Source organism: Canis lupus, chromosome X, assembly GCF_003254725.2.
Source record: "Canis lupus dingo isolate Sandy chromosome X, ASM325472v2, whole genome shotgun sequence".
In the NCBI taxonomy this organism is placed as follows: Eukaryota; Metazoa; Chordata; class Mammalia; order Carnivora; family Canidae; genus Canis; species Canis lupus.
The window spans coordinates 56,398,105-56,413,164 of record NC_064281.1 but is presented as its reverse complement, the minus strand read 5'-3'; the positions used below and the strand labels follow the sequence as shown (position 1 = coordinate 56,413,164).

Below are 15,060 nucleotides of genomic sequence, written 5' to 3'. Positions count from 1 at the left end.
ATGAGGAAATGATTTTATTCAGCTATTGCAATAGGGAGAACATTTATTTTTTATTTTTTTTAAGATTTTATTTATTTATTCATGACAGACACAGAAAGAGAGAGGCAGAGACACAGGCAGAGGGAGAAGCAGGCTCCATGCAGGGAGCCTGACGTGGGACTCGATCCCAGGTCTCCAGGATCTCACCCCGGGCTGGAGGCGGCACTAAACGGCTGAGCCACCTGGGCTGCCCAGGGGGAACATTTATTAATGAGGAATAGCTCAAAGAAAAGTAAGGGAGCCTGGGGTTTTACAGAGACAGGTAAACAAGGAAGTCATCTGCAAGTCTTATGGGAGTCATTGGGAAAGATGGAGATGGGTCTTATTGTAGAATAATATGCTGGGGTAGGATGGTACACTGCAATTCACCTTTTCCTGGAAAACAAGAGGGGGCAAAGTTCTTAAACATTACTGCTTTCTGGTGAGCACAGGGCTCACATAAACTTCAACATTGTCATTTTCCCCTTTTGTTCAAGACAAGTATTATTACCAAGCAACTCAGAGGTGATCATAAACCTCCTGAGTATGGTGAAGCAGAGTCTAAGAAATAGTCTCTTGAGCACTCTTGGTGTTGCTTTTTAAAACCATTTGAACCATCTGTTGAGAAGCAGTGGTAAAAGTCAATTGTTTTAGGGTTTGTAGTTCAGACCTCTTAACAGAGGGAAGACTAACATGGAAAAAAAAAACTAATGTAAAATGTCATATTTCAGGAAAAAAGCCAACCAAGAATTGAACCCTGAAGGTAACCAGTCAAGTGGATTCTAAGACATCAATGGAGGGAAATACATTTTGCAGCACCACTCATGGAGCTAAGATGTCAGTGTTCTTTGTGACACTGTCCATAGCCTAGGTTGCCTCTCATAGAAAGACATGCATGACCTGAGCACTTCTTCAGACACCCTTTGTGTCCTAGGTGGTAGTTTGTTCAAGAAGAATTCCTGTCATACATGTTCTGCTGTGATGACCAGTTCTTTCAGATTTTATCAAGTCATTGGGCTTTAGCTTGTAGGGCTGCTTCAGCTCCCAGAGAAGAGATGAAGCTCTAAGGCAACATAGGGTCCTGATAGGGACTTAGGCAGTCAAGTTTTAGTTCTTGGTGACTCCAAGTCAGGTGGGAGGAAGAAAAATTGGAAAAGTCCACTTGGAATATATTAGCCAGATATTGAAGAAAACTGGAAGAATAGAAAATTTGGTAAGGATCAACAATTTGGGCATGGTACCAAGGTCCAGTCCAGTTTCCAAGTAGGTAACAAAACTGATTCTTCCACATGGGGAAGGAAGTCAATTATATCTTTACCAGAGAAGACAAAGTTTGCATACTCACCAGAAACCTGCAGTTTATGAAGAGATGATAACTGAAAGACAATAACTTGATTCTGATAACCTGGAATAGTGTGCTATAGATGACACATAGTTTTCCTTTGAAACACAAAATTTCTCTAAATGGTTACCTCCCTTTTTATCAAAGATAATCTCAAAGATTATTCTTGACTTCAAAATAAGGCTGGTCCCACAAGCAACAAAAGAAAAAAAGATAAATTGAAGTTCATCAAAGTAAAAACTTTTGTGTATCAAAGGACATTATCAAGAAAGTGAAAAGACAACCTACAAAATGGGAGAAAATATTTGCAAATCATATATCTGATAAGGGTCTAGTATCCAGAATATATAAAGAACTCATACTGCTCACCAACAAAAAAGACAATCCAATTTTATTTTTTTTTTTTATTTTTTTTTTTGACAATCCAATTTTAAAATGAGCAAAGGACCTGAATAGACATTTCTCCAGAGAAGATATACAAATGTCTAACAATCATACAAAATGATGTTTGACATCATTAGTCATCAGGGAAATGCAAATCAAATTCACAATGAGACACCATTTCACACCCACTAGAATGGCTAGAATTGAAAAAACAAAACAAAATAACAAGTGTTGATGAGGGTGTAGAGAAATTGGAACCCTTGTACACTGCTGGTAGGAAAGTAAAATGGTGCAGCTGTTATAGAAAACAGCTTGGCTGACCTCAAAAGTTAAACAGAATTTCGATATGTCCTAGCAATTTCACTCCTAAGAATATATCCAAAAAATTGAAAACAGGTACTCAAGTACACAAATGTTCACAGCAGCACTATTCACAATAGCCAAAAGGTAGAAACAACCCAAATGTCCATCAACAGATGAATGTATAAACAAAATATGGTATATACATACAGTGGAGTCATAAAAAGCAATGAAGCACTGACCACATGATACAATATGGATGAACCCCAAAAATATTATGCTAGGAGAAAGAAGCCAGACACAAAAGATCACCTATAGTATGATGTCGTTTACAGGAAATACCCAGAATAAGTAAATCCATAGAGACAGATTACAAATTGGTGATTGTCAGGGGGTTATAGGAGGGAGAAATAAGGAATGACTGCTTAATTAATGCAGGGTTTTCTTTTGAGGTGTGAAAATATTTTGGAAATAAATTGAAGTGGAAGTCACACAATGTTATGAATGTACTAAATGTCAGTGAATTACATACTTTAAAATGGTTATTTTAACATTATGTAAATTTTACCTCAACAAACAATACTCAACAATAAAAATCAGCCTCATCTGATTTAGCCTGATTATTTACATAGGTGCAGCAAGAATGGTAATTTACCATTTAGCCCTTCTTAAGCTTGTTTTGCTGGAAGTTTTCATACGAAATCTCACTTTGAAATTTTAAAAGCCTATTAGAGCTAGGAAGCCAATCTAAGGAGATTTTATCTTCAGTATTTATAAAGTTGGGACCATTCCTCTCTTCTTGGGGTCTCCAAGATATCTTAAGCTTCCAGGGCTTCCCAGGAAGTAACCTTCCTTACTCGCTTGCAAGACTGGGAACTCTGTAAGCCAGGTACCAGATACCAGGCTAGTTTTCCCAAGAAGGCTTTGTATGCATTGCTGAATAAAGTCAACCCTTAGTTCCTTAAAAGTGTATGATCATATATGATTCAGTGAGCTTCATTGACAAATATGGCATTCCAGGCAAGGCCTTGGTTATATAACCAATGTTGCCAATCATGTCCTGATAACAGGTAGGACAGATAATTCTTTTTTTAATAATAAATTTCTTTTTTATTGGTGTTCAATTTGCCAACATACAGAATAACACCCAGTGCTCATCCCGTCAAGTGCCCCCCTCAGTGCCCATCACCCATTCACCCCCACCCCCCGCCCTCCTCCCCTTCCACCACCCCTAGTTCGTTTCCCAGAGTTAGGAGTCTTTATGTTCTGTCTCCCTTTCTGATATTTCCTACCCATTTCTTCTCCTTTCCCTTCTATTCCCTTTCACTATTATTTATATTCCCCAAATAATGAGACCATATAATGTTTAGGACAGATAATTCTTACTGAACCAGTGCAAATAATTATATTTCCATGTGAATAAGAATGCTTGATAAAAGTTTCTGAATCGGAGGGCTCAGGCAGAGGGAATGAGGTATCATTTACAAGTGTGTGATTTCTGTTTGCAAAAGCATGGTTTACTAAATTATTATGAGTTATAGATAGCATAAGAAAAAAGATAAATGAGTCCCTAAAACATCATCAATATTCTGTTTTGATTGAAATATAGTTAACATGATGTTACATTAGTTTCAGGTGTCCAACTTAGTGACTCCACAACTCTGTTATGCTTTGCTGACTACAGTGAAGCTACCTTCTGTCACCATACAACACTATTACAATATCATCAACTGCATTCCCTGTGTTGTGCCTTTTATTCCCATGACTTATTCATTCTACAACTAGAAACCTGTACTTCCCACTCTTCTTCACCCATTTCGCCCATCCCCTCACCCCTCCCCTCTGGCAACCATCAGTTTGTTCTCTGTATTTATGGGTCGGTCTGCTTTAAAACATCAGCACATTCTAAACAAAATCCACAATCATCCCCCATCAGTTTCATTCGGATTTATGTAATTAGTTCTTGTTCCTCTTGACCTTGCATTAGTGGTCTCATCAACCTGTCTAATTGTCAGCTAGAGTTCTTGAAATCCTGACTCAATTCACTGATATGGTCTCAAAGTTGTTTAAACTATACCATAAAAAGCCTGCACTTAACAATACTTGGCAAAACCATTTTCCATGGGGCTCTGAGATAGTCTCTCTTTGTTGAAGATGAAGCACTCTGGCTTGTACCTGATTGCAAGTACTCTCAGGGACACATTAGATTAAAATATATAAAACCATCTGTAAATGGCAAAAGATGTACAATAGCTTTGGTTAACTTGCTGCTGATCATTTTCAGAAATTAAAGATCTGATGAGAATTCATTACAAGAATAATGCAACTGGCAAAGACATGTAGTTGTTTCTGTGGCATGCAAAACAATATAAAAGTCAATCCCAAAAAGTTTTTAGACAAAATATCCATAAACATAATGATTAACTCTATTTTCAAAGAAAAGAGAGTATTATATCTAATTTATAAAAATGAATGAACATAATCTTTATAGAGACAAATATCCCTAAATATAACCTATAATAATCCTGATATAATATACCACAAATATACCAAGCTTACAGTTAGAATATTCCCAAAATATACCAAAAATATCAAGTAAAGAGATTCAGTAAACCAGAGTAGGTGTCAAATATCCATATAGTGATATAATTCCATAGGTAAGTGCTGAGACTCCCCAATTGAAACTAATGGCCTAGCAGATGCTAGATTCTAAAGAAGCAAAATTAAGACCAAGTTAACATTAAAAAAATTTTTAATTATGACCGAAAACACTATACTGTAGTCATCTAAAATCTGGGAAAGCAGCATAAGGACTCTGAAAAATAGAAACATATCATGGCTAGTGAGGACATTGAGAGATCCTTAGGAAATTCCTATATAACATACAATTTCTGAAATATTTATATTAATAACAATTTGCTTATACAATTTAACCTAGGGAAAGCTGAGCATTTCTACCAATTTGGCAACTCTTCCCATGCATCTCATCAATAGTAATATATCAGATAAACCCAATTATTTCTAACATGTCTTTATTTTTATAAGATGAAGGAACAAATTCCTTGTGATTTTCCAGGGTGTTCTGGGATTCAATTAAGATAAGTGATGGAGGGATCCCTGGGTGGCGCAGCGGTTTGGCGCCTGCCTTTGGCCCAGGGCGCGATCCTGGAGACCCGGGATCGAATCCCACGTCGGGCTCCCGGTGCATGGAGCCTGCTTCTCCCTCTGCCTGTGTCTCTGCGCCTCTCTCTCTCTCTCTGTGACTATCATAAATAAATAAAAATTTAAAAAAAAAATTTAAGATAAGTGATGGATTACTGAAAAATACTACTTGGTTCTCTATTTAACCAAAATCATGATAAAAGATTTTTAATGTACACATGGGAGGTAATATGACCATAAAGAACCTCATCTCAGGGCTCCTGGGTGGCTCAGTCAGTTAAATGACCAACTCTTGGTTTGGGCTCTGGTCATGTTCTCAAAGTCCTGAGATCAAGCCCTGCATTGGGCTCCCCACTCAACACAGTCTTTTTTATTATTATTATTATGTTTATTTATTCATAGACGCAGAGAAAGAGGCAGAGACAAAGGCAGAGGGAAAAGCAGGCTCCCTGTAAGGAGCCTGATGTGGAGCTCGATCCCAGGACCCCTGGATCATGACCTGAGTCAACAGCAGATGCTCAGCCACTGAGCCTCCCAGGTGCCGCAGCACAGTCTTCTTGTCCCTCGCCCTCTGCTCCTCCCCCTGCCTGCTCTCACATTCTCACTCTCCCACCCTCATAAATAAATAAATAAATAAATAAATAAATAAATAATCTTTTTTTTTTACATTTTTATTTATTTGTGATAGTCACAGAGAGAGAGAGAGAGGCAGAGACACAGGCAGAGGGAGAAGCAGGCTCCATGCACTGGGAGCCCGACGTGGGATTCGATCCCAGGTCTCCAGGATCGCGCCCTGGGCCAAAGGCAGGCGCCAAACCGCTGCGCCATCCAGGGATCCCTCTATCTTTTTTTTTTTTTTTTTTAAAGAACCTCATCTCTTTCCTAAGTAGGAAGACTTTGCTTTCTTAAATAATCAAGGCCATAATAAACATAAATCATATAAGGTTGTTCTAGTAAGACAAAAAATCTTGTTTATTGAGGAAGATTACTTAGTAAAGCAAAACCTTTACAGGCTGTTATTAAGAGAAAACCAATAATGCAAAAAAAAAAAAAACATTTTAACAGAAAGGAAACCAAATTCTAGTTTTCTATCAGTATATAATATTTGATACTGAAGTTCTTTTTCAAAATCTGATAAATATGCCCATCAAACCTTAGCCAACTTTGATCTTAACAAATAAAATTCCCTTTCTGGGAAACTTCTACCACTTTCCATATGTATACACATCCTTTACAGTACAATTTCTATAAGTGGCCAAAAAGAACATGTTCACTAACAGATCCAAATACATACAGTTTCACTGTAGCATGTAAAGATAAGAAGCAAAAGTATATAAACCTTAGTAATTAATGCATTCTTTTAGTTAGAAATGATCTAGGTATCTGATGAATATCCATTAATTTATTTAATATCAGCCCAAAGTTTTCAGTTACCTAAAGGTGTTGTAAATTATCTTCTAGCTGACATACTACAAAACATAATTACTGTTGAAATAAACTTCATCAGGATAATGACTCATTTAGGCTAAACAAATTTACATTTGTCATAGTCTCAAACATTTAGTAGAAGTAATATTAGCTCATTTAATTAGTAAACCTGTATAAATTTAGGAATAATATACTCAAGTAGAATAAAATCTACATGTATATTACCCTTAATACTGATAAATTAGAAAAAACATGGCTGGGATCCCTGGGTGGCGCAGCGGTTTGGCGCCTGCCTTTGGCCCAGGGCGCGATCCTGGAGACCCGGGATCGAATCCCATGTCGGGCTCCCGGTGCATGGAGCCTGCTTCTCCCTCTGCCTGTGTCTCTGCCTCTCTCTCTCTCTCTCTCTCTCTCTCTCTCTCTGTGTGACTATCATAAATAAATAATTAATTAATTAAAAAAATATATTAAAAAGAAAAAACATGGCTGATTTTAGTAAACCAAATTTATTATAAATTAGTCTCGTCTGCCAAAGACTTACCTAAATTATGCTAACTTGAATTCTTAAAATATTTGAGTTTGTTTCTATAGGAATACTCTTTTAGCACATTAAAAGTCTTCAAAGTTTAGTTTCTTTATTTTCCTTATTTAGGAATATTCTATTTATCTAAGAGCTTATTTCTATAATCCGGTGAGAATAGAGCTCCTTTAAGCATATATTAGGAAAATGTTACATACAAAGGCCTTTCTGATTACAGACATCGTCACTATTAATATTATTCAAGTTATCGTCATAGGGAGGATGTTCATTAACAAATAACATCTCAAAGGAAAAAAAAGGGGGCTGGGAGGTTTTTAAAGGCAGGTATTCTTCTTTATATACCATATTATTTCTGCTTGCTGTGTTTGTTGGTTGGCTTTGTTTTTCTGTGCATATGACTTGTCTCCCTAACTTAATTGTAGGCTCTGAGGGGAAAAAGTATGTCCTATATTGATTTGTATTTCTCCTCTCCCTCCTCCTTACTTCTTCATTTTTTACTGAAGTATAATTGACATACAATGTCCTATTAGTTTTAGGTGTACATAATAGTGATTCAACATTTTTATACACTACGAAATGATCCCCACAGTAAGTCTAGTTATAATCTGTCACCATACAAGGTTATTAGAACATTATTGACTATATTCCCTATAGTGTATACTCCTTTTTTTTTTTTTTGCCTAACACTCAATGTTCCACCTCATCTATCCAAAAGTTATTGACATTTCTCTTTCTTGATGTGCTAAGACAGTAAACTTAAAATATAAACTTTTCATGATTGGAAAATAGAATCTAGGAACTTTCTAAGTCACATATTTAACTCTTATTTACAGAAAATTCTTGGGTGGACAAATCTTTTTATCATATTGGTTTCTTCCTAGTTGCATATCTGAGGCCAAGCTATTTTTTGCTAGATGATCACTAAGTTCACGTTCATGAGAAAAAAAAATCAATGCTTAGTGCTATTTTTTACCAACTTCCTGCTCACCAATGTACCTGTCTCATGATTCAGCCTATGAATCAGGGTATTGTTCAGAATATGAAACATTATGAAAGAGATTTCATGAAGATGTTTATGCACTGTGTAGGTACTAGAAAGATCTTACAATCTCATAGTACTGAAAAATGCTATTTTAGATGATGCTCATGCTCAGAATTCTATTTCAAGTAAAATATCAGGGAGAACTTGGGGAAAAAATGGGCTGGATATTTAAAGTGTCTGTGGAAGCTGAAGAGATTGAAGCATTTAGGATGAGGCCTTAAAAATAAATTACACTTTTGATGATAAAGAATTCTCTTACATCTACTCAACAAGACTTAATGGCAACTTAATAAAAAGAGTAGGCTACTCTTAATAAAAGAGTAGGTTAATGTTGACAGGAGGTTAAAGTGACACAGTATCACCAATAGTAAAAAAGTTAAAAGACATCAGTGAAGTCACTGAAGACAATTTTAGTGAAGGAAACAGAATAACTTCAGAGGAGGCTGCTTCAGTCTCCATTGTAATAATCACATTTACCAAAAGGCAACCACATGCTTGCTGCCCAGGAGGTTATGCATTTGTACATTCTACATGCAGCTTTTATGAGCAACAAGTACAAAAACTTACTCAAAAGAGAGAAAGAAACAACCTCTAGGTTATGTCATAGAATCAGTACAGAGACTCCAATTTCCATCATCTTCTGCATCTGGCTGAGCAAGATGGTCTTTAAGGCCCTTTCTAGATTCTAGCTTTCTTAAAGTCCTATAAGTGATAATCAATGTTCATCATGATGACCCCAGGGCACTACAAGTTTTTTTAAAAAATCATTCCTGAATCATTAGAAAAAAAGTATTATTTTGTCCAATATAATATTCTAATTCTTTGAAAATCTGGGATCCTAAATTGGAAAATGTTACCAATCAACCTGAATATGTAGTTTACCGAAACACTTCATCCCTTGATCATTCTGAGCCATTTACTATTTACTCTTTATAGGTAGATTTTTGTTTTTCTTAAAAGAAGGGGGAATTGTAAGGGAATAGATCTCAAGGGTTAGATCCTTGGCTGTAAAGACTCCCTTAGATCGCTTTTGGCTATTGGCTGTAGCAACTTGTTTTCTTACAGAGATGAAGCATCTGGTTTTTGTTATCTCAATGATGCTGTCCTGGGAATATTACGATTGCGACGGAAATTTGACCGTATTCTCTATGTGGATTTGGATCTGCACCATGGAGATGGTAAGCCTTTCACTTTCAAAGGTGCTTTGCTGCTAGGACAGAAGGTTTTTATCAGTAAAGCTGCTTCTAGGTGACTGGTCAAAGGAGAAATGCCTTTTGTAAGAGAAATTTTTCTAGTTGAGAATCCTCAAGTAGATAGAAGAGAGAGTCTTCTAACTGATATAATTCCTCCTATACTGATCAAGGTGGTTTAAAATACCAGGTTACTGTCATTTCCCCTCCATCAGCAAAGTTTTCCAGTAGAGAACGTTAAGAAGTGGAAATCGTGTCTCGTGTTTGCTCAGTACTCAGAAACCTCCCCCAGGCCACTTCCATAAGTGAAATCGGCAGTTACAAGCTGACAGTCTCGTTGCTTCTCTTAATATTGAATGAGTACATGATGGAGTAACATTCTGAATTTTTCACCAATAGGGATGCCAACTCATGTAGTGATCAGAATTTGTGCCATTTTCTTTGAATTGCTAAAATGCTTAGTGCTGCACAAACTCAGAGTATCTCCTCTAACTTTTCACAGCAGCAGAACCTTGATTTCCCTCATACCATTAATGCCCTCTTAAAAGATTTTGCCAGAAGGATGTTACCCAGGCCTTTCTATGTACTTTCCATCTAGAATGTAGAGCTTCCATGACAGTTACCCACATACTGCTTCTTTAATAAATCCTATGTGACACATGTTTCCACTGACCTAGGAACACTTAGCCAGTAAAATTAATTAAGGATATTCCCCCCTCTCCCTCACATCAGTGATTGCTGCTTCCCTGTTTCCAGGAAGTTTTGGAGACAAACTAGCATAATTAAGGCATAAGTCGGGAAAAGAATAGTATATGACAGAGGCTAAGTTCAGCTCTCCTGCCAAAACAGAAAAAGAAGGAAGAAGTTGTGAGGGAACCTCCCTAAGGAGTTCATCTAGATGGATGTTACCATGGAATGGTGACAGAAAACTAAAGGTAACAGGGAAAAGAGTTAAAACCACCAACATACTACTTTGAGACCCACATCCACTGAATATCTGAATACTCAGCCAATGTAAAATGCAGCCTTGCTCAAAAACCTTCAGAGGCTCCTCATTGCCTATAACAAGAGTAACATTTGGCCCATGGTTTGTTTATGTATGGTCAGCAATTTAAGAATTTTTTTTTTACATTATTATAAGGTCATAAAGAAAAAAATGCAATAGAGACCATGTAGGCTTGGTAAAGCCTGAAATATTTGCCATATAGCCACTTAGTCTGCTAACCCTTGGCCCATAGCATTGGTTCTCAAACTTGCAATATATAGCATGGTGACCCTGGAAAGGTTGTTTTAAAATGCAGATTCCTGGGCAGCCCCAGTGGCCCTGCGGTTTAGCACCGCCTTCAGCCCGGGGTGTGATCCTGGAGACCCGGGATCAAGTCCCACATCGGGCTCCCTGCATGGAGCCTGCTTCTCCCTCTGCTTGTGTATGTGTGTCTCTGCCTCTCTCTATCCCTTTATCATGAAAAATAAATAAAATTTTTTAAAAAATGCAGATTCCTGAACCATATCCACCAGATACTCAGATGTAGTAGGTCTGGTATGGAACACAAGAAGTTACATTTTATCAACAGTCCAGCTGTTCCCACAGGCCATACTTTAAAAAGTAGTGCTCTTCCAGGTAGAGTCCATACTCTTTGCCCTCCTCTCTCCAGTATTCTTGCTCACTACCTGCTGTTCCAACTACTCTACTCAGTGATCCCCAGACCTGTCTCAGTCTTTCCACCCCCCTGACTTTGCATTACTCTTTCCTAATGTAGTTTTGCTTTTTCCTCTAAGTTCTACCCAGGAGCTCAGATTCCAACAGTAGCACATTTGCCCTGAGGACTCCAGCCCAAGTGTTCTTTCCCCTCCTCAAGTCCTATATTGTTTATATCACTGATTTGATACTTAATTATATATTGTTAGTTAAATCTTTAATGTGTCCAGTGTCTTCTCCTCCCATAGAAACTTTCAGTTCCTTCGGAGCAGATATCAAGTTGTTTACTTCTTTCTGTCCTGCACAGTGGCTTAACAAACAGAACTATGCATATAGCAGTGGTTCAGTAAAATATTTGTTGAATGAATGATTATGAAATTCAAACTATTAGTATCAGAGCTCAAAAATAGAATCAACTCTGTTGAACCACTTAAGAATGAAATGACTGTCACCTGAAACCGTCCTTTCCATTTGTAATGTTATTTCTACACCATTTAGAGTTTCCTGTTTTAGCCAACTTTTATGGTGTGTTTCATTTCAGTTTATTTCCCCTCTTCAGCACCTCCCTTCCAGTGACCTCTGCCCTGCCTCCAAACTCTTACACATTTGGTTAATTTTAAATCTCCCATGATTCCATAACTAGCATCCTGTGGTGGCTTCACCAGCACTCTTAGCCTGTCTTCACTTTCTTTCACCTTTTTTGTTTACCTAACCACTGTTGTCTTTTACGCAAAGCCCTACCCTCCCCCTATCTATGTCCTCTTTTAAAGTATGATTTGCTAGCAATACCTAATAGCACTTCCCATGAGAGGAGATATAAATAGCTACTAAACATATGAAAAGGTACTCAACACTAACACTCAGAGAAACACAAACTAAACAAGATCATTTTTTTCTGCCTAAGTTTAAAAAGAATAATAACACCCCATTGCTAGTTAGGGTGTGAGAAAATGAGAATCCTCATACACCACTGATAGAAATATAAATTGGTACCACCTTTCTGGATCAAGAAATAATCAGGATTTTTATGAATTGTCCTTGTTTATACTTCAGTTTCTAAGTTAAAATGTGATTTTAATGTGTTTTATTTTGTTTACTTAATGCCTTGTGCCTGTAGCCTTTAACTGGTTTTAACTACCTCCCTAGGGCAAAACATATGGCTTGGGAAATTCAAACATACCTGTGATATATAAATACAGTTAATATTTTTCTAAGGTCTCTTTTGGCCTCTAATGAAGACTGAAAGCATTAAGTAAACACAGAGACAGTTTCTTTATTTGAAGTATAAAAGAGGATAGTACATGAATTTGCTAATAGCCCTTCCATTTTACAGATGGACTATATGAATATAGTATGACAGACAGTATGTGATTCTGGGAGAAAAGGTGTGGAGGTGAGCAGGGCATTTATCTGAATGAGTAGTGGCTCATTACAGTTGCATCTTCCATCTCCCAGGCTTCTATTCATTTAGTGCCTCTGTTTAAATGGAAAGGAGATTCCTCTCCAGAAAAGCACCCCCCCCAGCCATCTTTCTTCAAGCTTTAAAACTTTGCTATAAAGGTACTATTAAGGGATGAGGCCAGGACTATTAGCCTTCCATGTTTTAACAAGAAAGATGTAGTATAAGCTGCTTGGACTTTGGATGAACTGCATTTATAACCAAATCTATATCATAGAGAAGCACTTTGTAATTAGGTTTTCACTACATGGTGCCTAATGTTTGTATTGGTCATATTTTTCAAAGGATTGCCACGTTGTACTTCTTTGAAAAAATATCCTAAGAATTTAACTAGAACTACTGAAACAAAACATAAAACTTCTGAGGTGGTGCCAGTTTCCTCTATACAGCTCTGTCAATAATGCTTCGATTCTGAGCTCAAGCCCTCCACACCATTTAGAAGAGGTTGTCTGAGAGAGCCTGGACATCCCATTGCTTGGAAAGAGCAAGTCCAGTTATAACTTGCCATGAATTTGAAAAAGAACCCTAAAACTTCACTTGGGGCCCAAGTTCTACCTCATCCTGTAACAACAGATATCAAAGGCTAGAGGGTTTTGTTCCTTTTATTCCTCAGCTTGTTAGCTTTATTATGGCTATCCTCTCTTACTTCCCACAGCTGCTTCCTAGCATTTCAGTTGTTGAAAATAGTTGCATATGTAACGTGATTATTCTGCTTTTTTTTCTCTCTGGTAGGTGTAGAAGATGCCTTCAGTTTCACCTCCAAAGTCATGACAGTGTCCCTGCACAAATTCTCCCCGGGGTTTTTCCCAGGCAAGTAACCTGTGTGCTCAGTATTACATTTGAAGAAGAAATACTGTGTTTCTTCTATATATTATTTATGTTTCATATTTGAATATTTCCATGCTGTTGGTTCTTCACTGGTGCTAGTCTATGCAAAATGTTAACACAGGCCATTTCAAGTGACAATGATAGGAGGAATGCAATACTGTTTCTTTTTTCCAAATGACTTTCATGGACTGTCAACCAACAGCTCACTTATACTTACTATCCTATCCCATAACCCGTGTAACTCCTCAGATGAGTGCAATGATATATTAATATTATATCAATCCAAGACATATGAAAAGTCAAGCAAAAGAGTTCATCTTTTTCTGTTTTTTTTTTTTTAATTTGATCTGGCAAAGTAGAAACTTAAGATTTTTCCAATTTCTTACAGTTTTCCTCTTTCCCCAACATTGTTTACAACAGTTACTGCTCTATATTATTTTTCTTAATTTCTTTCCCATAGAAAATCATCACTAATCTAGGACTGTTCTACTTGACCTTTTACTGTTCTGAATTCCTATCAAAGAATCCTTCAAGTTTTCAAATGCTCGTGTTCTTAAAACTGTTCATGGTACTCGTCTCTTTCACAGGAACTGGTGATGTGTCTGATGTCGGCTTAGGGAAGGGACGGTACTACAGTGTAAATGTGCCCATTCAGGACGGCATACAGGATGAGAAGTACTACCACATCTGTGAAAGGTATGGCAGTAACACTGAGTCAGTAAGGAGCGGATGGCATTTCTGGAGGATGAAATGGCCCCCCAGTCTTATAGGATTCTTGTTTTCAAAGAAATTTTTAGAAAAAAAAAAGCCACTGTATACCTATATAGCTTTGGTACACTGCTCATTATACTTACTCTATAGGTTGCCATCACTTGTTTAGGAGAGCTAAGTATTTGAAACAGAGCCACACTGTTGGTTTGATCCTACCTGCTCCCCCATATGATTAAGGTCATCCCAAGAGCAGAGCTTCTAAGCTGTCTTTGGTTATACCTTGTCTGCTACTTTCTTAGCTAAAACCTGCATGTATGTCATTTCATTAGGGTTCATTTCAGTTTCCCATTATGGAGATCTTCTATCCACTGGTGTGAATTTTAGAAAGTTCTTCATTATGAGTTCTTGAATTCTATCTTTTGTGTTAAAATTGGGGTCAGAAATATGTTCTTTTATACTATGGTTAAGGATTGAATTACAGCCACTTGTAAGAAGACAGTTTGATGCCGATATGTAGACTATTGGGGCTGCAAAGCCCTACAGAATGGGGTAGGTTGGGGGGAGGGTAAACACATACTCATAAAAATTGAGATTGGTCAGGCACAAATTCACTGCTGACATTGGCAGTAGAGAAAATAAATCTGATTAGAAGTCAGCAAGTCAACATTACTTAAGGTAAGTAATGGGAATTGAGGTGCTTTTGATTCCTACTCCACTAAGCTCAGATTTCTCCCAACCTCTGGTAGAAACAGGTACTTCCTAAAGGAGCCGGCACTGGCCATCATCACTGGCAGTTGTATAAACAAAGCAGAAGTATTAAAAATAAAAACTTTATGCTTTAAAGATGCCTCTTAGCTCAAGAGATTTGGCAAGCCAAGTAATCAAGCAGCAGCTCTAGCCTCTTCGTGATTTTGATCATGTCCCCTGGCTACCTCCATCTTGTCAGACTGAAAAGG

At 37.4% G+C, this 15,060-nt stretch overlaps 1 protein-coding gene across 13 annotated transcripts in view; it reads left to right on the top strand.

Annotated features, from left to right (window-relative positions):
• The window catches only part of HDAC8 (histone deacetylase 8), a 218,122-nt gene that overhangs the window by 53,306 nt on the left and 149,756 nt on the right, over window positions 1–15,060 (top strand). For 11 of the 13 annotated variants that reach the window (XR_007409310.1, XR_007409309.1, XM_025466192.3 and 8 more), the window contains 3 exons: window positions 9,283–9,395; window positions 13,298–13,375; window positions 13,981–14,089. Coding sequence is in view for 11 of the 13 variants with exons in the window: in XM_025466192.3 (XP_025321977.1) it covers window positions 9,283–9,395; window positions 13,298–13,375; window positions 13,981–14,089 (300 nt within the window). In the remaining 2 variants the exon portion in view is untranslated. Of the gene's footprint in view, window positions 1–5,608; window positions 5,781–9,282; window positions 9,396–13,297; window positions 13,376–13,980; window positions 14,090–15,060 lie in introns of those variants that run through there. The other 2 variants (XM_049107257.1, XM_049107258.1) reach the window with 2 other exon arrangements.